Source organism: Zootoca vivipara, chromosome 11 (assembly GCF_963506605.1).
Source record: "Zootoca vivipara chromosome 11, rZooViv1.1, whole genome shotgun sequence".
Classification (NCBI taxonomy): domain Eukaryota; kingdom Metazoa; phylum Chordata; class Lepidosauria; order Squamata; family Lacertidae; genus Zootoca; species Zootoca vivipara.
In genome coordinates this window covers 6,235,325-6,260,270 of record NC_083286.1, presented here as the reverse complement: position 1 = coordinate 6,260,270, position 24,946 = coordinate 6,235,325, and the positions used below count along the sequence as shown (strand labels likewise).

Here is a 24,946-nt window from a genome sequence, read left to right as displayed (position 1 = left end):
CACAGTTTTAACTCTTCTAACTCAAAAGATCAAGCCAATTCAGATAAGTAGTATTATGAGACAGCAAAGTTTTAAGATAGTATAAGCTGATCAGGTATTCTAGCACGCCACTGCAAATACCCTGAGAGAGAGAGAGAAGCAGCAAAAGAGTTTGAGTTTCTAAAGGATTTATCTTGATGGCCTATAGACTTACATTTTGAATTAACACACTTTCATTGTAGTCCCAAACATGGGAGAAGTAAATTTCCATTTGGGGTTCATTGCATGTTAGAGTTTTATGCATGACAGCCTGATCCTGTGTATGCTTACTTCAGAGGAAATTCAGTGGCATTCACTGGGACTTGCTTACAAATAAGATTGCAGCTGGGTAGCCCAACCTCTCCACAGTAAATGTGCACAGAATCCTATTGTGGCTTTACTTTCAGCTGAAAGGCATCAACTACTGGTATAGTTAAGCATACATGTGATGCTGTAATCTCTTAATGGCATCACTTAAATCACACTATGGTCCACCTTATAGGAGAAGAGCATGCATGGGATTTAACTGATGTTAATTTTGAAAAGGGCTGGTACCTAACTATCATTTAGGTCAGGCATCCCCAAACTTCGGCCCTCCAGATGTTTTGGACTACAATTCCCATCTTTCCCGACCACTGGTCCTGTTAGCTAGGGATCATGGGAGTTGTAGGCCAAAACATCTGAAGGGCTGCAGTTAGGTGCTATTCGATTATGCAAATTCATACTGATTCATTTCTTGCTTAGTTTTTTAAACAGCTAACTTTATAGTGCAATGCTAGGTAGAAATGTACTAATATTGAAGTAGCATAGTATAAATAGTACCGGTATATAATTTCAGGTAGTTTTTGCTGTTTTAAAGTCATTGCTTAGAAAGAACATGTAAAGATGTAAACTGCTATAATTATTCTGAACTCTAGTGTTTTATCTTTGGGAGAGATGTACTATCTTTCTGAATATTAACATTGGCAGGAAATCAGGAATTGTACTTCACTGCAGCCTCTTAACGATCATGGATCCCTATTGGAACCATGGCTTCTATACATCATCTGAGTAAATGTGTGTTTAATTTGTTCTGAGTTGATATTATGTACTTTGCATATTTGAGCTTGATCTTCCATATTAAAGCAGTATGCTACAGTTTCTCTGTATTTACACTGTGATATATTATGACAGCTCTCCAAACAACTTTCTTCTCAGAATGCAAGCAATGGCAAATACTTGAATTGACATACTTAAAAATACCTGTGTCATGGTGTGGTTTTTTTTATTTCAAATGTATATTATTCTCTTCCTAGCCTTAAGTTGGAATGTGAGAAGCTGGCAAGTGAAAAGACAGAAATGCAAAGGCACTACGTGATGGTAAATACAATACAATCTTGTCTCCTTATTTGTTTTGATAAAACACAGAAATAATAGCATTGGAATGCCCCTAGGAGGTCACCCAGCCTAGCCTAGCCCCATGCTCAGTGAAGGATCTGCAGTGCAGAATGAAACTACAGCATCCCAGGCAGTCTCCTCTCTTTAAAGGAGCCAAGGGGAGGGCCTATGATCTACAGAGGTAGACAGTCCCACGGTTGAGCAGCTCTTCCTGTTTGGAAGTTTCTCCTAATGTTAAGTCAAAGCCTGCTTGCTTACAATTTTATCTATTGCCTTTTGGAGCAGTAGATTGAACAAGTCTACTCCATCAGCTTTGTAAGAGCATTGCTACCTTTTGCATGGTTTTAACACATTTTTTTCCTCTTTTATAGTACTATGAAATGTCATATGGGTTAAATATTGAAATGCACAAACAGGTAAGAAATTGATATGATAAATAATTGCAAAACTGCTAGAGTGCTGTGATGCAGAATGTTTGTAGTTTAAAAAAAGCCATAGTGTATGTAGATGAACTCAAAGATGGGAGAAGGCAATGGTGTAAGTGAAATACATAGCTTTTCTATATACTACCAGTTGGCCACATGAGGGTTGGCATTAATACGAATGAGTTATGATTGCTACTCCATTCTAAAAGAGTCTTCAGAAATATTTCAAGTTAAGTGCTTTCAAGGAAACCAATTTCTAGGAGAAAACTGCATGTTATAATCTTGGGTCTGCCTAACCAGTCTCTTATGTCCAAGCACATATGTTGATGGTTGCTCAAATCCTAGCAATTTAAAAGCATGAAAAGATTAGTGACTTGGAAAGCTCTCGGTTATGACTGAGTTTGCAAGTTCCCATAAAATTCACACTTATGGCCACTATAATGGTGAATAAAAAGAGTATTGAAGTGGAACAAGGCACTAAGAACCTCATAAGAGAAGAAAAGCTAAATGATTGCTCAGCCCAAAGGACCTTCAATTGAGTAGTTATTGTCTGCCAAAGAAAGCATTAATGGCAGGGTGTAAGTATTCTGTAGATATGCTGACATCCACTTTTTCATCAAGATGCTGGTACAATAAGTCTCTTAGAAATCGATGGCCTCTTAAAAAAATTATCATTAGATGAAGTTGCACAGTTGGACACATTTCAAAGTGCAACAATACGATTCTTTCTTGATGTATATGTGCTATTTCATCTAAAACTCTTGTTTCATTAAATTAAAGAGCATGGCTGACCGGCTAGGGCACAGCAAAGAAATTGATTAGTTCAGGCTTCACATCTTCAGTATATTCAAAGGCTTCCATTAAGCAAGTGTGTTTCAGTGCTGAATTCTGCTTTTGTAACTCTGAACTCTTTGATTTGATTTTTTTTTTTTTGGTCTGTAAAATCCATTGGATGTAACAACATCGTATTTGGTAATGCAAAGTTATCAGTGTGTCAAAGGCAGATGCTTTTTTAGCTATAGAAAGTGCATTCAGTAATACATGTTTGCATTCAAAGTATTCATTCACAAAAAGCCTCTGGCAGCATTCAGTATTTGGCTGTATTGCTGAATTTTAGGGAAAAGCAACAACACGCCTTTCCTGGACACTCTTTTTTATTTTGTTGCCTGTATTTCTGTTGAAGCTACTCTTCTTGTGTTGATACAGATACTAAAGTTTCTCTTGGAAAAACAAAATGTCTAAGCTGCTATTTGCTGGCACCTTTCATTTAACAGAGGTCTAAATGCAGCGAGCTTGTTACAAATCATGGGCTTTGTGAGCTTAATTGGTAGTACTTTAATCTAATATTGTGACTGACATTAAATTATCTTCTGGTGGAGCAGAAGAAAATGTGTAATTTGGAGCAATGGATTGAAAAGTAACTTCACTTTTTAAAGATTAAATCTCCTAAATTAAAGAGCCCTGGATGTGAGGCCTCTGCTTTAGCCTTAATGTGTATATTTACTATAATAGTTTTGTTTTCTTCTATTTTAGCATGCATCTTATAGGCAGGATGGTATTACCTGTGGCAGAGACTATATTTTAGGCTACAGTATAAATTGCCTACAAATGGCTTGCAAATTGGCAAGAAAATGTTTTAAGCCTTTTGTAGAACTGCTTGCATTGTATCCAGTGGTAGATAAACCAATAAAGAAACCAATGTTTCAGTTTCCCAGATTGAAACCAATCCATGCCCCAGCTAAGCAATCGCTTCTGAAAAACGAGAAGTTCTACTGTCCAAATCATCATCTTAAAATTTTGAAAAGTGTGGAGGAAACTCCCTGATCTTAAAACATGGACAGTATGTTCTCGGGCATTTGGTGGAGAGTAATCATAATTCTTATTAAAACTGGTGATGTGTAGCCCCTGGGGTGTAGCAAGGCTCAAATTGATGCTTTTTGCTGGCTGATCACCAGCATGGCCTAAGTGCTCATTATGTTGTAGAGAGGGCCTTCAGAGCTCTCATTACGTTTGACAGGAATTCTCTCTAGGGGGAAACTGGGCATTAGCTAGACTCCTGACAGGCTGAAATTATTCCTGCTTTATGGCTTATAACCAAATGCTTAGCAAGGCATCATCAGGGGACACAAAAGTTGTCACTTCTGACAACATCTTTTTTAAAAAAAACACACTGAAAAATGCAGTGATGGGGAAAGTTTTTCACTAAGCTCTAATGTTAATAGGGCCTGCATCTAGTGTGTTTTTATATGGTCCAGATATATCTTTCTCCATGCCTTCCTGTATCAACAAAGCTTGAATATAGTAAAACACTGCGGTGCATTTGCAAAAAACGGATAGACAGTTATCCAGACTGTCAATTCAAGGAGAAAAGTTATTGCATACATTTGTAGTTGCTTTTCAGTGTTGTCAGTGTTCTCCCAGGAGGGATTTCGGTGTCGTCATTCTGCTTGAGGAATAGCTTTGTTCCAATGTATGCCTCTGCAAATGGAAGAAGAGGGGAAGCAATATTCTGTTATCCCCCCCCCCCTTAAACCCCTTCCATGCTGTACCAGAGCCTTCCTCAGCCACCTAGAACAGACTTTCAGGGAGGACGAAGCAGGAGCAGCAGCAGGAAGGAAGGAGGAATATGTGTACATTGTCTCCCCTCCTCTTTAGCAGAGATTTCTGCAGGACCGAAAACTGCAGACAGTAGCACCCATATAATTGATGGATTTTATAAACTCAATAAAAGTGGGGAGGCTAGTGGCCTGTATCCTGTTGCCCAACGTCTGCCATGTCCCCTCTTAGAAGTCATGGGGAGCTGATCTGGGCAGCCACTATTACATCCTCACTGTGTGATTCTTTAATGGTCCTTCCATGTTGCTCATTTCAAGGGGCAATGCTGGGGTTTCTGTATACACACGGTATGTAGCTAGTTCCTGTTCTTACAAACATGTAGTAAACTGTTTAAGGTGGGTTAGAGAAGTCAGTCCTCTACCTGTTACTCAGAAATGCCCCCTCTCTTGCTTTCAGTGGGACTTGTTTCTCAGTCAGGGTGTATAGCAGGCATCCCCAAACTTCGGCCCTCCAGATGTTTTGGACTACAATTCCCATCCTCCCCGACCACTGGTCCTGTTAGCTAGGGATCATGGGAGTTGTAGGCCAAAACATCTGGAGGGCCGCAGTTTGGGGATGCCTGGTGTATAGGAATGCAGCCTCAATCTATATTTAAGAGGTCTTTAAAAGATGCTTCATTCAGGCATATTTTGCCTGGTAAAGTTAAACTGACACTGCACTTCAGCCTATACTTAACACCATGAAACATCTTCCATCCCCACATAGCCTTCGATCCTGAGCTCTCCTTCCATTAATCAGAATCTTTAGCTGGTACGAAGATAGCAAAAAGAGTGTTTCCCTGGAAGATGGCATGTTTTGATATTAGGGCTAACCACCTGGCTGACTATTAGTGTTTTGCGGTTAACTGCACACTTCTTCATATGCAGCAACTAGGTTTCTCCCTAGCAAGCATTTGGAAATACTAAGCTTGTACTCCATCGAAACCTGATGTAGATCCTTCTAGGAAACAAGCTGTAAAATGTATGAGTTTCATGCCAATAATCCATTTTTAAAAGAGTCGCTCATCATAGCAGTCAGGGTTAGCAGTGGTTACTGTGGTAAAGTTGGTGCCAAGTCGCAGAGTTTCTTGGATATTATCAGCCACACAGGAAGCATTCTCTGTGTGTCATTCTCGCCAATCATGTCTGTTGGCCTTCAGAGTAAACCAGAAGGTAAACCTTCTTGTGTGTTAAAACCCAAATTGTTTAGGTGTAAGATTAGCCTTTGTTCAGTGGCAGTCGGCCAAAGAAAGATTGATCACTGCTGAACCCACTGACAGACTATATAAACTACTACAGTGTTTGAGTTCCAGCCATCCTAAAACTGACAGGTGGGCCTTTGTCTGCTTTGGGTAGATTGCTATGATCTTTCTGACCTGCCTTCAGGCAAGCTTGTCACTCTGCCCTTCTATGTTTTCTCCCCCCCTTTCTGTCTGGCTTGTTGCCTTCTCACTTCCAAATAATTGCAACTCATACTGCTAACAGCACTATTCTTCTCCTTCATTTAAGGAAGCACTCATAAAGTGCTCTGTATGCAAGACTCTTCCTGCAAAAAAATATCTTCCTGATTGCTCATTAAATCATCAGTAGTGGATGTTGACAATAGTGGGTTAAACAGAGTGACAATTTAAGCAGTGGAGGACCTTGATTTCTCAAACTTCAGTGGCACTTTCTGCAATGCCAAAATCTGCCCCCCCCACCTCTCACCTTCCATTGAATATCTTAGTTGCACTTCCCTACCTTTCATTCAAGAGACTTCCTTGGTTCTCTACACCTTTCTTAAGAGGCATAGTAGTGTTCACCTAGTTCTCGCTGAGATAAGGGAGGAAGGCTCACCTTCCTAGTAAACTAAATATCAGTAAATATATCTGGTTTTCTACATGCAGGAAATTTGTTTTGTAGGGAAGAGGATCAATCATGAGGATCCAGACTCAGGGTATAATTAGAACATATTTAAAGATAATTTCTCCTTCCTTTGGCTGCTGCATTTGAATTGCTGTCATAAAATGTGGTCTGAATTTCTGCTGAATGCATTGATTCTCTATCTTTGTGGAATTAAGCTGAACATATATATTTTTTTTTACCACTGGTGTGCTGAACAGCACATCCCAGTCTAGTTTGGCTCAGGGATTTAGACAGGCATTTGGCCACAGAGCAAGGATTCAGGGGGGAAATGCACATCTGGGAACTCCATTGGTGGGGAAAGGTGGTGCAGAGGAATGTTGAAAAAAGAGCAAGGGTTAAAATCTTGGCCCTCAACTGTTATTTCTCTGCAAACTAAAATTCCCAGCACCACCACTCTTCAGCTGCTCAGTCCTTATCAGGACTTGTCAAACAGCAGGAGATCTTGAAAAGTGAATCTCTTCTATTAAACAATCCACTGCATACATTCTGAGGGGGGGGGGGCAGGCACAGGAGAGTTGGCTCTAAGGGGCAACCTTCTCTTGAAATGTGTGACAGTTGGATGTGCCTTTTGTAACCTCAGCAATGGGTTTGCCTGGCAGTATGTAAAGAGTTCTTACCTGCAGTCTTACTGTGGTTAATTGGGGCAATCTAAACAGTTAAGACTGATTGGTAAATGATAAAAAGTAGGACATGGCTGAACTGCCACGGGCCATGCTTCTGGAGCAGTGACACAAACCTCTGGCTAAGTGGCCGGTCTTATGTTGTAAGGCGTAAAAAAAAAAAAAAAATTATTGCACAGAAAATCAAGCCGCACTGGATTGTTTTTTGTTCCGTTTTCAGCCTTTTGATATCTTGGGTAAACAGTCGGTCAAAGCAGCTTATGGAGTAAGGTGACCAGTCAGTGTATTGACAAGAACAGACACAATAGAAAACTGCATTAGGAGGCAAGCCATTGGGATTTGCAGTAAATATATTACTGAACACAAGTGAATTGCCAATACTGCTTGTTTAGCAGTTTGCAAGGGCAATGGCAGTATGGATTTTTGAATTAGAAGGGAAGGACTGTTCTTTCTCTGTGCTGGAACATCTAGTGGATGGCTGAGAAGAAAATTGATTTAGGGAACAAAATGCTGCAACCTCTGTTTTGTGCCATGTGAAAGGCTTCTATGGATTAGTGAGTGGAAACACAAAGGTAGCTTTCAGTTGAGTAGAAAGGGAGCAAAGCACAAGGGGTCTTTGTTTGCTGCCTGGTCAAGATGGCATTCAGTTAAGCCTAGAAGATGTGGGGGTAAGACATATACCCCTCCCAGCTATTACAAGGACTTCTTTAGCTTATTTGGCTTTCTTTGAAATGGCCTGAAATAAGCTGGTTGTGTGAATGAGCTTCAGTGAGCACTGTCACCAATCTGTTTGTGGTGACAAGTTCAGTTTCACATTGACAAGAGCAAAATGCCACACACTTTTTTTAAAAAGAAGAAAAGCCCACGGTGGTTCTGTGAATAGGCTCCCCGAGTTACCCATGTATTGACGTTGCTCCTCTTAGCCATACATGCACCTGTAACATGCAGCCCGGTCAAATGCATGTTTACTCAAAAGTAAACCTCACTGATTTTTAGCACAGTTTTCATGCAAGCAGCTATATGCATATGGTAGTAGACTTAGGGTAACTTCATAGATGTTTGTTCTTTCAACAAGAAGTGATATTTGCAGATCAGACATAAGGCAGTGCCTTCATAATACTATATATTACTCCAGTTTCAGAATTGTTAAGTACAAGCACTTCACACATTCAGTAGAGTGTCATAACTGACCGAGTCACTATGTATTGGCACTTAGATTACCATTTTAAGTAAACTAATTATCTTATCAATGGAAGAATGTATTTTCGAACTATAGCCGAAAAACTATTATTTCTTGTGCAACCCGACTAACATTGTGTCATAAGGTTTTAATGGACATCGGTTCTCTTCCGTCAGAGGAATCGAATATGACTGGGGGTGTGAACAGGGTCAGAAGGGAACGAAACCTTCAATTAAATTCTTTATATAATATTGTAGCATAGCGGATAGGCTGAAGGGCAGAGCACAGTTTAATGGCCGCCCACCAATACCTTTAACAAATGTTACAAACATTGCTGAGCTATGGTTTTGGGGTGCTTGAGGGCAAGGGACCTATCCCCTTTATTACTGCATTTTGGCAGAGTGTGGGGTGTGTGATGCTGTGCTAGGGTAAGAGCATGTAACCCTTTAAAAAGGGGCTGACCGATTATCACTTCTCTGTAGGAGCTGCAAATTCTTATTTGACAACTAGGGTGGTAATTTAGTTCCTCTGCAGTCAACACTAACCCCAGTGTGAATGGGTGACCATGTTAGACTTTCATTGGCGTTGGTGGAGTCCCAAATTAAATTTGGTTTCAATCTCAGAGCATCCAGGCTGCTAATGTTGTGCTGTGGTCTTTTGTATACATGCCTAGGGAATTGTTGGGACCAGTAACTGTTGAGAGTGTTTTGTGGGGACTGGTGTAGGAGGGTGGCAGTAATAGATGTGGAATTCATGTGGGTACTGAGTGAGTGGAAACCAACTTTATGGATTTTTTTTATGTGCTGTATTTAATTTTGTTTTTCTTTGGCTTTGCAGTCTTATATGAAAAGTAGTATATTAATGAATGAAATGTGGGGGAATAGTACTATTGTACATCAGTACCAGTCATGAATATATAGAAAATTACACTTAGAACAGGCATCCCCAAACTGCGGCCCTCCAGATGTTTTGGCCTACAACTCCCATGACCCCTAGCTAACGGGACCAGTGGTCAGGGATGATGGGAATTGTAGTCCAAAACATCTGGAGGGCCGAAGTTTGGGGATGCCTGACTTAGAAGCTTACTTGGGAGAAAGGAAGAAGGGGTACCATGTGTGAAGATAAATGAACTTAGACTTGCTTCATATGCCTGCCCAGGGGAGAGAATTGCATGTGTAAGTCATGGGACAAATGTTGGGAATCCCCGGCTGGCCTGTTGAGGTTACCAAAGAGGCATGTGCATGTCTGCGTTTGACACGTGACTTTACCCACACAGTTTCCTGTATGGAAGTGAAACTTACTTTGGAAACTAATCTGGTGTAATTTAGCCCTCACAAAGAGTAGAACGCTCATGGCTTGAAAATACAGTGCTACCTCGGTTTACAAACACAATTGGTTCCGGAAGTCTGAACTTAAACTGAAGCGTACTTAAACTGAAGCGAACTTTCCCATTGAAAGTAATGGAAACTGGATTAATCCGTTCCAGATGATGAAAAACGCCCCCTAAAACAGCAATTTAACACAAATTTTACTGTCTAATGAGGCCATTGATCCATAAAATGAAGGCAATAATCAATGTCCTGTACTATAAAGTAAGGCACAGGGCAGACTCACATAAACAAATCCCAAAATCCCTTGCAGAATCCCAAAATTTTCCATTCCACCCCCCCACAGGGTAGGTGGGATTACCTGGCAAGGTGCCACCCATCTTTCTACAGCTGTGGGTGGGGCAAGGGTTGGTAAAGGGCTTTTCGGCCCGGGTTCATCTTTGTTTCTTAGCTTCACAGCTCTTTGTATTCGCTAGGTAAGTGTTCCTTACCTAACTTTGGGGCTGGGATGCGACCTGCTGGGCATCCTGTGGATGTCAAGGCTTGGCTTGGGGCAGTTGTGGAGGCCTCTTGGATGTTGGGGTTTGTCGCTGTTTGTCTTGGGGTTTGTCTTGTTGGGGCACTTGCAGAGGCCATTTGCGGGGTCTCCGTAGGCCCCACGGATCAGATGTTGGGGTTTGTCTTGGGGTTTGTCTTGTTGGGGCCTTCGCGGAGTGATCCAAAGGCATCCGGTACTGCAGCGCAGCCATGGAGCCTTGGATGGCTTTGCGCAGGTTTGGATTGAAGCCCGGGCCTTTGCAGAGGTCCGGATCCAAGCCCGGGCCTTCGTGGAGCACAGCCACGGAGCCTTGGATGGCTTCGCGGAGGCCGGGGCTTCGCGGAGGCCTCCGTAGGCCTCGGACAGCTTGGGTTACTTACATCTGGGTTACAATCATTTGTAAACCAAAAATTCGTAAACCGAGGCGTTCGTAAACCAAGGTTCCACTGTAAATGAATAGGTGAACAATTAACAGTACCACCCACAAGCCAGTTAGGAAAATTAAATCCACTCAATCAAATTGCTCTGGTTTTAACTGGATCAGAATAATGAACAAGGACAAAGTGGAGCATAATACAATGGGTATCCTTTTTTGAGTTTGGCATCCACTCACATTAATGCTACCCAGACAGCAGAAAGGCACATGCTAGTCAAAACATGGTGATCTGAATTTCTATGCTGGGTGGGAGCCGATAATGCTTTTTTGCCATCCTGTTTTGTGAATGCAGTTATTACCAGTACGTTGGATGCATTATGTTGGATGTAAGGAGGGTGGGGAAGTTTGAAGTGATGTGCTGCTGTTGCAAATATATCTAGACAGCACCTGATCAAAGCTCATTTGAAATGGATATGTATTCCTGTTTATCAGTTGAGTTTAATCTGTTTGGAGTAAGTTTTCCCACCCCTTTCTGTTGATGATAATATTAATGGTGACAGCATTGACAACTTGAAATGTAGTTGAAGGCCACCTTCTATGGCTTTTGTGTGTGTAATGGTTAATATGGCTGTAAATGGGAGATGAATGTGGCCACTTTTCTAAGTCTATTACTCAGGAGGCCTGTAAACTTGATTGGCTGTTACAATTCTAGCAGAATCATTCGATTTGAGAGCAATAGAGAGATAAGATATCCAATTACCCAAATGATTTGCAGGGCCAGCCAATGTTGTCATGGAGACGTGAGTTGGAACAAATTAAATTTTAAGCAATAAAAATAATCTTAAAGCACGTCTGGGAACAAGAACATTTGGCAGTGGCACTTACCTGAATTGAATCTTAGTTTGACATGCTGTTGTTTGACATTGATATACTGTGGGGGCTTAAACTTCTTGAAATGGCACATTGCCTCTTAATGTGTTGCTGTCACTGCCAAAATAAGAGACTAGCATATTTTAGCAGGATTTTTTTTTCCTTAAAGGAGGCTAATAATGCATGTGTATTGGAGGGAGGGGGGATTAAGTAATGGTTGCATATGGCAGGATATTTAGGGAACTAGCAAGTTCAAATGCCTGAATACTTAATTTCTAACTATGAAACAAGTTTGCCTACAGGTCTTGAAAAGTAAATGGGCTATAGATATGACCAGCATTTCACTGTGACTATAACTCTTTGGCTGTGCACATGTTGACTGCTTTTGTTTGACCTGAAGATACTTCTGAACCTAGGAAACCTATAACAGAATGGCTTGAATCAAGTGAGCACACTGCATGAGAGTAAGGCATGCCCGTTTGCAGTGGGAGGTTGCTACTGCTTCCTGTCTTGCCTTCAAGCCTCTCCCTTGCCTTCTATAGCCAGTCTTATTGGGAACTTGCATAAACAGGAATTGGCTATTTATTCCTCTCCCAACCCAGCAACTGGAAACACTCCTCACTTGGTATCTTTTGATCCAAATCATTGTGTCTCAACATTTTTTTTTAAGTTAAGAAAAGAGACTTTGAAAAATGGGAGTCTTTCAGATAATAAATAATAGCAATCTTAAGTGTGTTCCGATTGCACAAAAGGCTCCCATTTCCTTATTAATGTTCTATCAGGCTGAATCCTGGCTTGCAATGCTTTTTTAAAAGGAAAAAAAAGTCCAAGAACACCCTATAAAGAGCTTTTATCCTCATGTCTGTTAGACAGATGGAGACTAAAATTGGTCTGAGGTCAAGCCATTTGCTGCATACTCGCAGCCTTCGATTTTCCTCACCACAGATCATCTCAAATGATTCAGTAATGACCAAAAGTGCAGCCTTGACCTTTATTCCCTGGTGGATTACTGTTACACAGTGTAAATGGCAAGGAGAACATTTTGTTCATTCAGATGGAGTTTTCATGTCTATTTTGCTGGGTCTTCTATAGCACAAGCAGAGCATTAAGTCCACTTGGTTGCTGGTTCTGTGGCAGGCCTGAATGTATCATTTCAAATAGGTGATAATAGTGTCCTTTTTAATGATGATTTCTTTACCCATTACCCTAGGGGGGGTCATACTGTATTTTTAAAATGATTGCTTTTATATGTACTTCTAGTAAAAAAATTAACTGTTATGTTGGTGAACATTGGGGTTCTAATTGTCATTATTAGGCATTGCTAAAATGTTTCTGAATGTGCTCTATTGCCTTTTTTTTCTCATAGCTTTTCTTCTAAGTGTTTTCTAAGATGTACCTCCAGCTATACATTACTTGCATGCAAGGCACAATCGAGAACAGCCCAGAATGAGGTGGCACTTTTAGCCCTGCCCTTATGCCAAGAGATCTTTAACAACTGTGCATTACAGTGGTACCTCGGGTTACAGATGCTTCAGGTTACAAACACTTCAGGTTACAGACTCCGGTAACCCAGAAATAGTGCCTCGGGTTAAGAACTTTGCTTCAGGATGAGAATAGAAATCGCGCGGTGGCGGCAGTGGGAGGCCCCATTAGGCTCTCTCTATAGGCCATTGCATACTATGCATGGTTGATTGTTGGGTGGGTTGTTTTTTTAAACCACCTAGTGTCAGAGGTGTGATTTAGGACTGCTCCACTGTACCCTGTACATAGGGCTTCTGTTTTCAGCAGATGCACTGTTTAGCAGCTGGATTTGTTTGGAGATATAAAGATTCTTATAGGAGTTAAAAGACTGCTTCCTGGATAGGCAGATGAGGTTTAGCCTTGTGGCAAGAGCTAGGTGGGGTGTTTTGTTTTTGTTTTTGTTTGTTCAAGGATGGTCTGAAGTCTACCAGAAGTTTGGTGAGTCAGATAAAATGTTCATTGGAGCAGGAGAAACTAGTTGATGAGCATATCCCCGTGAGTAAGACCTAATACAGTAAATGGCTGCAGTTGATTAATATTATAAAATTAAGTAAGGCACAATAGCTGTGGAGCAGAAGTGAAATAATAATAGTACGACTTGGTTCTTGGTTTGCATCTGTCTTTCTTGGGAGACAATGGAGGAACGTGCCTTTGGAGGTGAAGTCAAATTGTTGGAAGGTTGCAGCACCTGTTGTAGACACCAGTATGGGAGAGACATGTTTTGTTGCAGCTGGGGAAGAGGGTGTCCGGTTGTGGCTGGTGTGCCATGGCATTTCTTCTCTCTGCATTCCTCCTCTGGCCACTGCTGTGGCTGCATGACCTGTCTCTAGGCACTGCGGTCGTTGGCCAGGGATTCCCACATGGCAGGGTTGATGTTGCCAAGCTTCACATCATGTTTGCAGACATCTTTGTAATACAGAGTTGGTCTGCCAATGGGCAGCTTGAAGCCAGCTCCCTGTAGAGCATGTCCTTGGGGATTCTGCCATCTTCCATTCTGTGTACATGACCAAGCCAGCATAGATGTTGGCTTGGCAATTAGACTAGATGTTATTAAATTCTCTCTCTCTTTGCATTTGGTGCTTTTGCTGATGTTCCAGAATGTGGAAGGAAAATGTTATGAAGTTTTGAGGCAGCTTTGAACTTGAAAGATCCAGAGGTAACAGGAAGTGTGACTTGTGTGTTTCTTCAGTGGTTGCTTCCACTCAGATGATTTGCAAAACTTACTCCCACATACTTTCAGTACATTGCTTATTTGTGTGCCACCCCCACAATGCTGCCTGCTTCAGTTCTTCCCCTCCCTACTTTCATGTGTAAATGTAAATTGGTCCTAAATGAGCAATTTGATATGTAATCACCATGGGCCAGTACGTCTTCTTATCCAAGGCAAACTCCAGTTTGGGTTTTGCAGATAAAAGATTGTGCAACAGATCCCACAACTAGACTGACCTCTTGGAAATTGTTTCCCAAGTTCCCAAGTTTAGGTTTGTTTTCAAATGATTTCAGCATACAGAGGTGCCATGTTGTGCCCCAGATATATATATATATATAGGGGGAATTAAGTCACCCGTGTGTGTGTGTGTGTGCGCGCGCGCGCTGCTGATGCCTCTGCCTTCCAAGTCTACAATTCTAGGATTCTGTGACTTTTGCACACCTTTGCCAGTGGGTGTGAAAAACAACCCAAAGGGATGTGTGAGAAAATATTTGCAAAATGTGCTATGCACGCTGTTGTTTATAAATAGCTAACAGCCATGCTGATCTGAAGTTCTCTCCAAGGTAGTTGAGCAATTACAAGCAAAGTGCTGTGTTCGAGGAGGAGGAAGTACATGAAGAAAATGTTTTTTTAGCCTCATGAGAAGTGGCTGTCAGATGTTGCATTGTAATTATGCAAGAAAGATTTTATTAAGTTGTTTTAGAAATTTCATACTTTTATAAGGCTGGGGATGAGAGTTCGATGATTTTAAGGTGGGTGGAAGGTAGATCAGGGTGTACAGTCATACCTGGGAAGTGGAATGGAATCCATTCCAGAAGTCTGTCTGACTTCCGAAACATTTGGAAACTTGAAATCTGCACACCACTCATTTAAGTTAAAACTTCAAGATAGCTTTTATCACCTTGAGAAGAGAGGAAAACATAAATTCATGAGTGAGGTTGGGTGAATGGGACTAGATTCTGTCACCCACATGCCTGTTCTGGCCGAGAGAATAAGTTTTATTGTGTCCCTACTCTCTCTTGTCTTCTAAAAACGTATTTCGCTGCTTACATCAGGAAAACCAGCTGGAGGTAAAAGAGCTTTTAATGGTGAGCTGTTTAATCACCATAATTGAGTTGCATTTTATGACAGTGAGAGAATCCAGGTCTCCCTGCATCCCTCCATTTCCTGTCCAGGCAGAATGTCTCCTAGGTTTCAGGAAGTGCAGCCTGTTTCCTTTGGACTTCTTTTTCTCACTTTAGGGCTTGGCTGTATAGGCAAAGAAAGTCCTCCTTCACTGAGAGTTTACAATGATAAAATTATGGAGATTGGAGTGTGTGTTTGATGAGAAGCTGTTTGCGATAGGAAAACATCCTGATTTTGGCATTAAAACCCCCCAGAATGGAGGGTGAGACGTCTCAGCTGTTTGTCTTGGATTTATTGTTTGTTGCTGCTAATGTACTACAGGGATCATTGGTTACGAAGAACGTCTGCAATTCATTTTTCAAGAATTAAGAATCTGTTGTCAAACAGGAATCACATTTTGCCGAACATCTTCACACGCAAGATCATGCTTGGTCTGTGCAAGTAGCAGAATGAAGTACCACTGTTGAGTGTGTTTGTTTTGAGCTCCCCGCTAGCACAGAAGGCAGAGAGTTGGTCTGGTGTTCAAACATGGCCCTCCAAACTTTTCTGCTGGGTCCTTGGAACCAGGAGCGGTGCTAGGGCTTTTTGCGCCCTAGACAAAAAACCTTCTGGCGCCCCCCGGGCGCATGCGTCATGACGCATGCAAACACACCGCTGATGCCCCTGTGTCCCCTCCATTGGCGGGAGGAGCGCGGGCCAAGGGGGGGAGCTTGACGCCCTCCCACCTGTGGCGTGGGGGTTTTGCGGGGCAGGCTCGGCAGCGCCCCCTCCATTTTTGCGCCCTAGGCAATGACCTAGTCCGCCTAAATGGACACACCGGCCCTGCTTGGAACTCTCCCACAGGCCGTGGCCTGGCTGGAGTATATCCTTGAACTGTGATCATGTTTCTTCCTTTGCCTGGTAGGAGTCTGGAGGTATGTTCATAGAAACTTCTTGCATATTTTTTTTTTTTTGCATGGCTGGAGTGTAACAGACTGTACAGAACTAAATGTCATATCGAATGCTCTGCCATGTTTGCATTTTGGCCCCACTTACCACTGCTGTGCAGCTCCCACGAGGTTGCCCATGCAGCCCATGGGCTAAAAGGGGTTCCTCACCTAGGTTTAGAAGGTCATGCTCTTTCACATGGGCTATTTTGTGTGCATGTGGGGGAAACATTTTAAACTGGGGTGCATTAAAAAGAAGGCTCCTTGGCCTGTTTGTGCAGTGCACCCCCGTTGCTTGGTCCCTAGTCCTGCCAACCTAGCAGTTCGAAAGCACGTCAAAGTGCAAGTAGATAAATAGGTACCGCTCTGGCAGGAAGGTAAACGGAATTTCCGTGCGCTGCTCTGGTTCGCCAGAAGAGGCTTTGTCATGCTGGCCACATGACCCAGAAGCTGTACGCCGGCTTCCTCGGCCAATAAAGTGAGATGAGCTCCGCAACCCCAGAGTCGTTGCGACTGGACCTAATGGTCAGGGGTCCCTTTACCTAACGAAAAACCAGTGACCTATAGAAACTTAGAAATTTAGGGAAGGGTTTGTTTAAAAAGGGTATCACGCATTTCAATAACTACTAATCTGGTTAAATGTCTTTGTTTCCTGCTGCAGAGTGTGTAGGAAAAATTGGGTGCAAATTCAATAATGGCCATTTTTGAGCTTATTTAAAAGCTGTTCCAAGTTGTGTGGGTAGGTGGGTGGGAGAGGCACTCAAGAACTAACATTTGACATAAGACAAGTACTGGTACTCGCAGTTAGCTACATTTTAGGTCAAAACACTTTTCATTTAATAAGAAGAACTTGCAGACACAGGCTCACAAGTGACAAAAAACGACTGCAGTCTTAACTGCATATTGCACAATGCAGCTGAATTCCTTCATGTTGATTTTCCCGATGCTTCAAAAAAGAGGGCAGCACTTGAGTCTGGGGGCCTGGCAAACCTGTCATTTGCAAATAAATCAAAAGGCCATCATTCCTGATAGCAAGGTCTAATGACTGGAGTTTTTGTGTACTCTTTGATAGGCCCCACACTCAAGCCTGCTATTAAAAATGAATGCATTCAAGAGGCCTTGCATTAAGAACATAAACAATTAAGGGCACTTGAGCTGCTCAGCAGAAAGCTGCTGCCATACAAATGCGAGCAAGGGCTTTCATGTGCAGCACCGACCTCTGCAATCTGCTTTGCTAGGGAGCCAGCGAGAACATGGGCAATTAGTGTTGATGTAGCTGCGAGGCCTTGCTTCTTTAATCCCTCATTGTTTTAACTGTCCTCTATATTTGCAGATCAGAAATCAAACGATAAGCTGTGTCAAACTGGTGACAGCTCAGAAGTCATGAATACTACATGAACTTTAGAGTCTGTGACAGGCCTCCCAGAGATTTAATACCATATATATTTTATAGCACATCTCTGAAATATGGCTTAGATTTTGATTGGCTGACTGGTTTTGGTTTGCTCCATCCTTTTTATTGTTCTTTTGTAAAAGTCGGATTCTGACTTCAGAGCATTTGTAGAACATGGTGTTTTTTGTTTTTGTTTTAATTGATGTGAGCTTGTGGGTTGTGTGTCAAATTAAAGTCTGAAGTAGTTTGGCTTTCTGGCGAAGTTAAATGAACTAGCACCCTTCAGATGGTAGGCAGAGGATAGGACGCTTAAAAGTTTCCTTTTAAGTACAGTGGTACCTCTAGTTACGGGCTCGATCCATTCTGGGATGCCGTTCACACCCTGGAAAGTCTGTAACTAGAGCACCGCTTTTGCGCATGCACACAGCGTGATAGAGCGCTTCTGCGCATGTGCGAAGCATGTAGAATGCTTCTGCGCACACATGTGCGGCAAAACTCGGAAGTACTGTATACACTTCCGGGTTTGCCGGGTTCGCAAGCCGAAAAGACACAACATGAACCTAACGCAACATGAGATATGACTGTATGCTAATTGAACACTGCAGATGAAGACAGTAGCATAGGAATGAGAAGAGTATTCCACTAAACAGACCTGCTGACAATGAGATGCCCTGTGAGGCCTCCCGCTTCCTCTAGGTCCCCACCAAGGCCGCTGACGTACTTCTGGAAGCCAACACTGCAGCGGAATTGCAGTCCAGCTACCTGATGTATTTCATCAGCCTCGGGGCCTCTGCAGAGGCCTTGCAGACAATCTGTGATGTACCAGAGAAATCGGGACTACGGGCTGTTGTGCTAGTCTATGGTCCTTCAGGTTTTTAAACAATATCTAGTTAATAATATCAAGCTAAATAATATCTAGAAGTCCACAGGTTGCCCACCCTGTGCAGTAGCATTCTTCCGAGTGTCATGCCAATTTCTGAGCTCCATCTAGCTCAGAAATCACCACTGCCTGGCTGTCGTTTTCTAGGATGTAGGGGCAAGGGACATTCTCAGCACTCTCTGGACATGTTGGGGATTGTGCCTGGAACTTTCTGTGTATAAAGCGGATGCTTTATATAACTTGAGTTATAGAACTGACCCTTCCACTTAGACTGGCTTCTTTCCATGTTAATCTAAAGTCTAATCTAGTACCTCCTAGGTCATGATGGTGCTTGATAAGGAAACCCCTCCTATGGATAAGAGTTTATTGGAGAATAGTGCTTAATTGATAAAGATACTTGCTACTAAAATACTGTTCTTTCCTTAAGTTATTTAGACTTTGATCAAATGGTTGCCTCAACCACCACCCTAGTATTTTGAAGATGCTATTGTGGCAAATGTTTTCATATCCTATTCTGTGTGGCCAATAACGTGGAAGAACAATAGATTTGTCAGTCTAAAGGGGTTTAGCTCATGCTGGATTTTAACCAATGCTTTACTTGCTAATGAGCTACTTACGAAGAACAGATTTGTGCTCTAATATATGTAGATACAGTATGAGGTAGTGGAGGCATCAACAGATGTCCCTCAACAGACTGAAACCTGCTCTGATTAATCACATGCACTCTAGACTCCACCTAATGCTGCCCTACTTTAAATGTTCCTAATATTTGTACTTAATATGGTTTTTGTAAATGAACTAATGTATAATGGCATGTTTTAATCTAAATATTTACTTTTCTCTATAGACAGAAATTGCCAAGAGATTGAATACAATCTGTGCACAAGTCATCCCATTTTTGTCTCAAGAAGTAAGTAAAATTGTCCAGCTATTAAAAAGTGAAATTATGTTGCATCTTTGTTTTTGAATTAGCTAGTTTTCAAGATGTTAATTTTATCAAAATTCACAAGAGTGAGGAACATCTGTTGTAGCTGAAGAATGCAAGCCCCCTGTTAATTTGGAATGGCAGATGAGAGGAGGCACACCAACTAAATAATTCAGTCACAAAATTATTCTTTCTAAGGCAGCTAACCATTTGTTAATTTCTGTGTAAATAAAAATGTTGGCATTTAATGATAGGACACTATACAATTGGAGTGGCATTTGTGAAATACAGTTCCTAGAAAAGTCTAATTATTATTATTATAGAAAGAGAATTCTGATACCATATTCATGCATAATTATAATGGAGACACAAAAGAGGTATGACCATGTTGCTGGAAAGTTTGTTGAATTGCCATGAAAAAACACTTTTTACTTTGCACGTAGGGTTGTGCCATCTGACATAGTGGACAGCATAGAGGCTGGAATTGTTCAATCCAATTCTCTTTACATACTTGATTGGTGGGTAGGAATGTAATGGTTATTCTGGGGCTCTGGACACTAGTCTAGTGCTGCAGGCTCTGTTGTTGAGCAAGCAGTTGTTGCTGCTGTTCCTGAATACAGCTTGTAGATTACATCCATATTGTCACCAAATATTTCCGAAACCACATAATTATAATGTGTATGTGATTAAAGATGTAGCATCCTGGAAGAGTTGATCAAAGTTGGCTGTAAGGTTCTTCCTCTCCTTGGCTGAGTTTGCATGTCACAATAAGCCTGGGTTTGCTAGCTTATTGTGGTGTATTTGGGAATGAGCATTATGCTGCTTGATTACTCCCACTTTACTCCTTCTCTGGCATGAATGGGAGAAACTAACCAGGAAGCTGCAATTAAGTGTGCCTCTCTGGAACATCTGGATATAGGATGCTGGCTTGTTGCGCCCTAACAAGCCAGGATTGCTTGCCAACCTTAAACGTGGTTTTTGTTGCCTGATGAGGCCAAGCTTAATTGCAGTTTCCTGGCTTGTGAAGCAAGAGTGATACCCTGCAGCAGGCAGTAAAGCATCACTTGTTCCTGAAAAACCAGGAACCTAGGCTTATTGTGACATGTGAATTTGGCTTCTTGACCATTTATTTATTTATGGTGAACAGAGGGTATATGAAAGCTGTCGGTCTCACTTATTGAAGAGTTGTAATAAGAAACCTCCGTGATTTTAAGAAAAATCAAAAGACATGTGCTTGCCTTTTCAAGCTTCATCCTTTCCACACAGAATGCCTATATCAGGCATGTCCAACTTGTAGATCATGATCTACCAGTAGATCACTGGATGTCTGTGGTAGATCACTGGCTCCCCTCCCCCAAAGAAGCTCAACAACTTTGGCTCCCCTGAAAAAGCTCAACATTTTTGCCCTGCACCCCAAAGAAATGGGGCTTTTCTCTCCCCTAAAAAAGCCCTACAACTTTGACCTGAACCCCTAAAAACGGGCCTTCCTCTTTCCTGAAAAAAGCTCAACCATTTTGACCTGAACCCCCCAAAAGGGGGTAGATCGCCGCCAGTTTTTAACTCTGTGAGTAGATCACAGTCTCTTGGGAGTTGGCCACCCCTGGCCTATATATAGTAGCTTGCGAGTGGCTTGGAAATCCTCTGCCCCTTGATAAAATGTCACTTGGTTCCAGCTTAGTTCAGTTAGGTTGGTTCTAACAATGGGAATGATATGTTTGTCTTTCCAGCATCAACAACAAGTTGCTCAAGCAGTAGAACGTGCCAAACAAGTGACCATGGCTGAGCTGAATGCCATCATCGGGGTACGTGGCCTACCAGGTCTACCTCCTACAGTGTGTATAACCAGCTTTCCTTTCTTATTGCATTGGTAGTTTTTGATGTGTTAAATGTTTGATTTGTAATAATTTTGATACTTAACGCTAGTTATTCAGCATTATTTGTCCTGGCACCTGCCTCTTTTAAAAATCTGATAATATTGCTTGGGCCTATGTATTGCACCCTATATTTCTAGATTTGTGCTATTGCTCTGTCTAGTTTGGAGTATGGGAATTAATAGGCTGCAAAAGCTTTCTCTTCTGAGTCTCCATCCAATATACTAAGGTTTGGTCATAGTGTATGTGTCTGAGTTTTCAGAGTGGGGAGTGACATGGCCCACCATTTTCAACGCACTGCAGACTTGTACTGGTTGAGGCAGGAGATGAAGAGTGGGTGACACTTTCCCCTTTTTTAACCCGGGAAGACAACCTTTTGTAAAATTCCCTCTATTGAAATCAACTGAAGGGGGAATTAACTAAACCAGGCATGTCCGAGTAGGGTATGATCTACAACCCAATATCAAAAACTGGCAGTGATCTACCACCTTCCGAAGTCATGCTAGTTCATTAGTCCATTAGTCTGATAGATAGATAGATAAATGGATCTTTATTTCACAGATACAATAGTTATGTTTGGATATCATCCAAACAAGGAACTAAACAAGTGACAAAAGTCAAACTACAGTGGTACCTCTACTTATGAATTTAATGCGTTCCGAACACACATTTGTAAGTCGAAAAAATTGTAAGTCAAATCCCATAGGAATGCAACCTTATCTAAAAGTAGAAGCAACTTTATCTAAAAATTCGTAAGTGGAAAAAATCCTATCTAAACTGCATCCAAGATGGCGGACGGAGCTCCATTCATAAGTAGAAACATTCGTAAGTAGAGTTATTCGTAAGTAGAGGTACCACTGTATATATTTATATTAGTTTACACAGATCTGAGGAGCCAGTCAGTGTGCCAGTTTTCTCCATCTTTCCCCTACTGTTGCTTGGGGGCTTTTCCCCATGCGTTTTGTTCTTTGCCAGTGTGGAGCTTTTTGTTTCCTGCCTCCGCCATGTCCCCCTCACCCCACTGCTGGAGCTCTAAAGGAGCTCTAAATCCTGAAAGCGGGTGGCGGGTCCATAGCAGACTTGTCCACTGAGCAGCAACTCTGAGGATTAGGATTGCTCTGTAACCTATTTTGCATTATTGAAGTTCATGAGCCATGCGTTCATTTCCTAAGCCCTGCTGCCATACTCTAGAAACATCACTAATCTTTACTGCCCTTCTACAGTAAGCGAAAGGAGCAGAAACAAGAGGTGGTCCTCCTTCTTCTGATTTTATTCATACGCGAGTGCTTGAGCAGATTCAAATTATTCATTTATCAATTTATGTTAATTGCTTGTGAGAAGATGCCCTGCTGGTCTTTAGAGTTCCCTCAGACACTTTGTAATGATAATTAGACATGCTGCTGTATAGATTAACAGTGCCATAGTCCAATGACGTCTGCAGACAATGGAACCAGTTAATCCATCTGTGCTTAAAATTACATCCCAACTGGAGATGGGAAAAAAAAACATAAGAGGGAGGGAGGATTAAAAGAATGAGTCTCAGCTTGAAAACTCTCCTTTTATCAGTTTCTCAATTGTAGATCTGCTGTTGCTTTGCCTGTGGTAAGCTATTGGCAGTCAATTAGGTGAAATAAACGGGGAGGGTGACCTTCATTTCCTTTTAATAGCTATTCCTCCCTGCAATGGGGAGTGTCAGTGGATTTTCAGCTTAAATTTTATTCAAGCTGCTTTATTACACTTGACAGATTAGCTTTGCATAAACATACCCCCCTTTTGAACTGAATCCTTGTTTCTCCCCCCCCTCCCATCCAATCAACTACTTAAAAAAATAATTAAGTCTCTATTTGTCTGGTGTCTTAACAGCCTCTGCTTGTCTAATAAATTCTTAATTTGAAAGTTTAGCTCAAAAGTTCATGTACCTAGTCTCTCTCTCTCTCTCTCTCTCTCTCTCTCTCTCTCTCTCTCTCTCTCTCTCTCTCTCTCTCTGTGTGTGTGTGTGTGTGTGTGTGTGTGTACATTGATTTAACAAACACCTCTGGTTAATAGGCATATTTTAAATAGTGGTTTCAGGTATACTTTCTGAGCTTTGTAGCAGACACAGCACAGTGCAAATACATTTCTTTCATCATCATCATCATCATCATCATCATCATCATCATCACCTTTTGACATTGGAACATGAAGCTTTTGTGGCATGTCTGGCTGGGTTTTTGTTTTGTTTTTTGCTATGAAGTGCCCAGCTCTGACCCAAGCTCATTTTTTTTTTACAAACTCCATTCAATTGAATACAAGTCGCACTCTGCACTGAGTCCCTGCTTTGCAGCTCCAGCATAAACATTTCTTGACAGTGTGTTTTTAAAGGACTCTGTCTACCATCCCTTAGCTTAATATGCTAACATAGTTTTAATCTAGGACATTTGCTCTTTTCCTAAGTCCTTCAGCTGCTGTAATTTTGCTTGATGTGCAGTGCAATTCTGTGCGCATGTTTACTTGGAAAAAACTCTGCCGATTTCTGTGTGGCTTACTCCCTAGTAAGTGTATATAGGATTGCAGCCTTGAGGTATTAACATGTCACTGCCAGCAGAAATATACTTCAGTTCTCAGTGAGTATTCATAAATACTACATGCATCCCTATCTAGCTCGTCAAACTCCCACATTCCACCCTTTCCCCCAATCTCAGCTTCTTGCATAGCTGATCTGACAATTCTATTATAGCCTGAAGAACAGTTGTCTGTGTGTACGCGTGTGTACACACACACACACACACACACACACACACACACACTGGAAAGCTCACTATTTTTTCCCCTTCATGCTTCCACCAAGTTGGTCCAAGAAGAGATCATCTCTCCTTTTGCCACATTTGTATACATCAATAATTATCTTATGCTGCACAATAAGTTTCATGCTCTGACATATGCTTGATTTGTTTGAAAGGGATTGTGTGCACTCTGGAAATTTGGAGTAGCATAAAATTGGGATGACAATTCAGTGGACCTTTGCTCCTCTTCATTGAACATGCACTGTGTCAGCCTGTCTCCCCAGAGGGGAGGAGGCATCAGGAGCCTGTCTGCTCCTACAAGCAGCAGCTGCACTGAAAGTAAATGTGGCCCAGTTTGATAGCAGCTGTCAGTATTGTTCAGAGACCCAACTTAGTGTAAAAAAACAATAGGGGGGGATGCTCTTAAACTGCAGTTTCTTTCAAGCTAATAAAAGAAATAGTAATTTAACGGTTTAGGCGTCTATTGTGAGTGTGAAAGATCATGAAAGACTTCTTTTTAAAATGCAAATAGGCTGGTGCATTCTCCAACATTTAGAAGCACAATCAAGTAGCCAGTGGCTTAACAGTGTTAAAGAGATTTCTGTTCTGTGAAAGTAGAAGCAGCAGAGGGGAAGGAGCTTGGGTGGAAAGTTACCTATATCCCTAATAAGTGTTCTGTAAAGAGTTTACTATGCATAGAGTCTGCAAACTTTATGCTTCTGGACTTAAGAAATAGGCTGTGCTCCTTCACATGATTCTAGTTACAGGTAGGTAGCCGTGTTGGTCCGAGTCGAAGCAAAATAAAAAAAATTCTTTCAGTAGCACCTTAAAGACCAACTAAGTTTTTATTTTGGTATGAGCTTTCGTGTGCATGCACACTTCGTCAGATACATGCACGCACGAAAGCTCATACCAAAATAATGCATGCACACGAAAGCTCATACCAAAATTAAAACTTAGTTGGTCTTTAAGGTGCTACTGAAAGATTTTTTTATTTTGCTCCTTCACATGAGATACTGGTGCCATATCACTGTAAATTCTGTCCTTTGCCTCCTTAATTGAGAAGGACCTGCTAGAGGCAAGACTGCATTTGCCTTCCCAC

At 41.7% G+C, this 24,946-nt stretch overlaps 1 protein-coding gene across 2 annotated transcripts in view; it reads left to right on the top strand.

The window, feature by feature from the left end:
• Positions 1–24,946, top strand: part of LOC118076675 (transducin-like enhancer protein 1) — a 77,748-nt gene that overhangs the window by 3,777 nt on the left and 49,025 nt on the right. The window contains exons 3-6 of one of the 2 annotated variants that reach the window (XM_035099517.2): positions 1,314–1,377; positions 1,767–1,811; positions 19,134–19,196; positions 20,939–21,013. In XM_035099517.2, the coding sequence (XP_034955408.1) occupies positions 1,314–1,377; positions 1,767–1,811; positions 19,134–19,196; positions 20,939–21,013 (247 nt within the window). Of the gene's footprint in view, positions 1–1,313; positions 1,378–1,766; positions 1,812–19,133; positions 19,197–20,938; positions 21,044–24,946 lie in introns of both variants that reach the window. The other variant, XM_035099516.2, reaches the window with a different exon arrangement.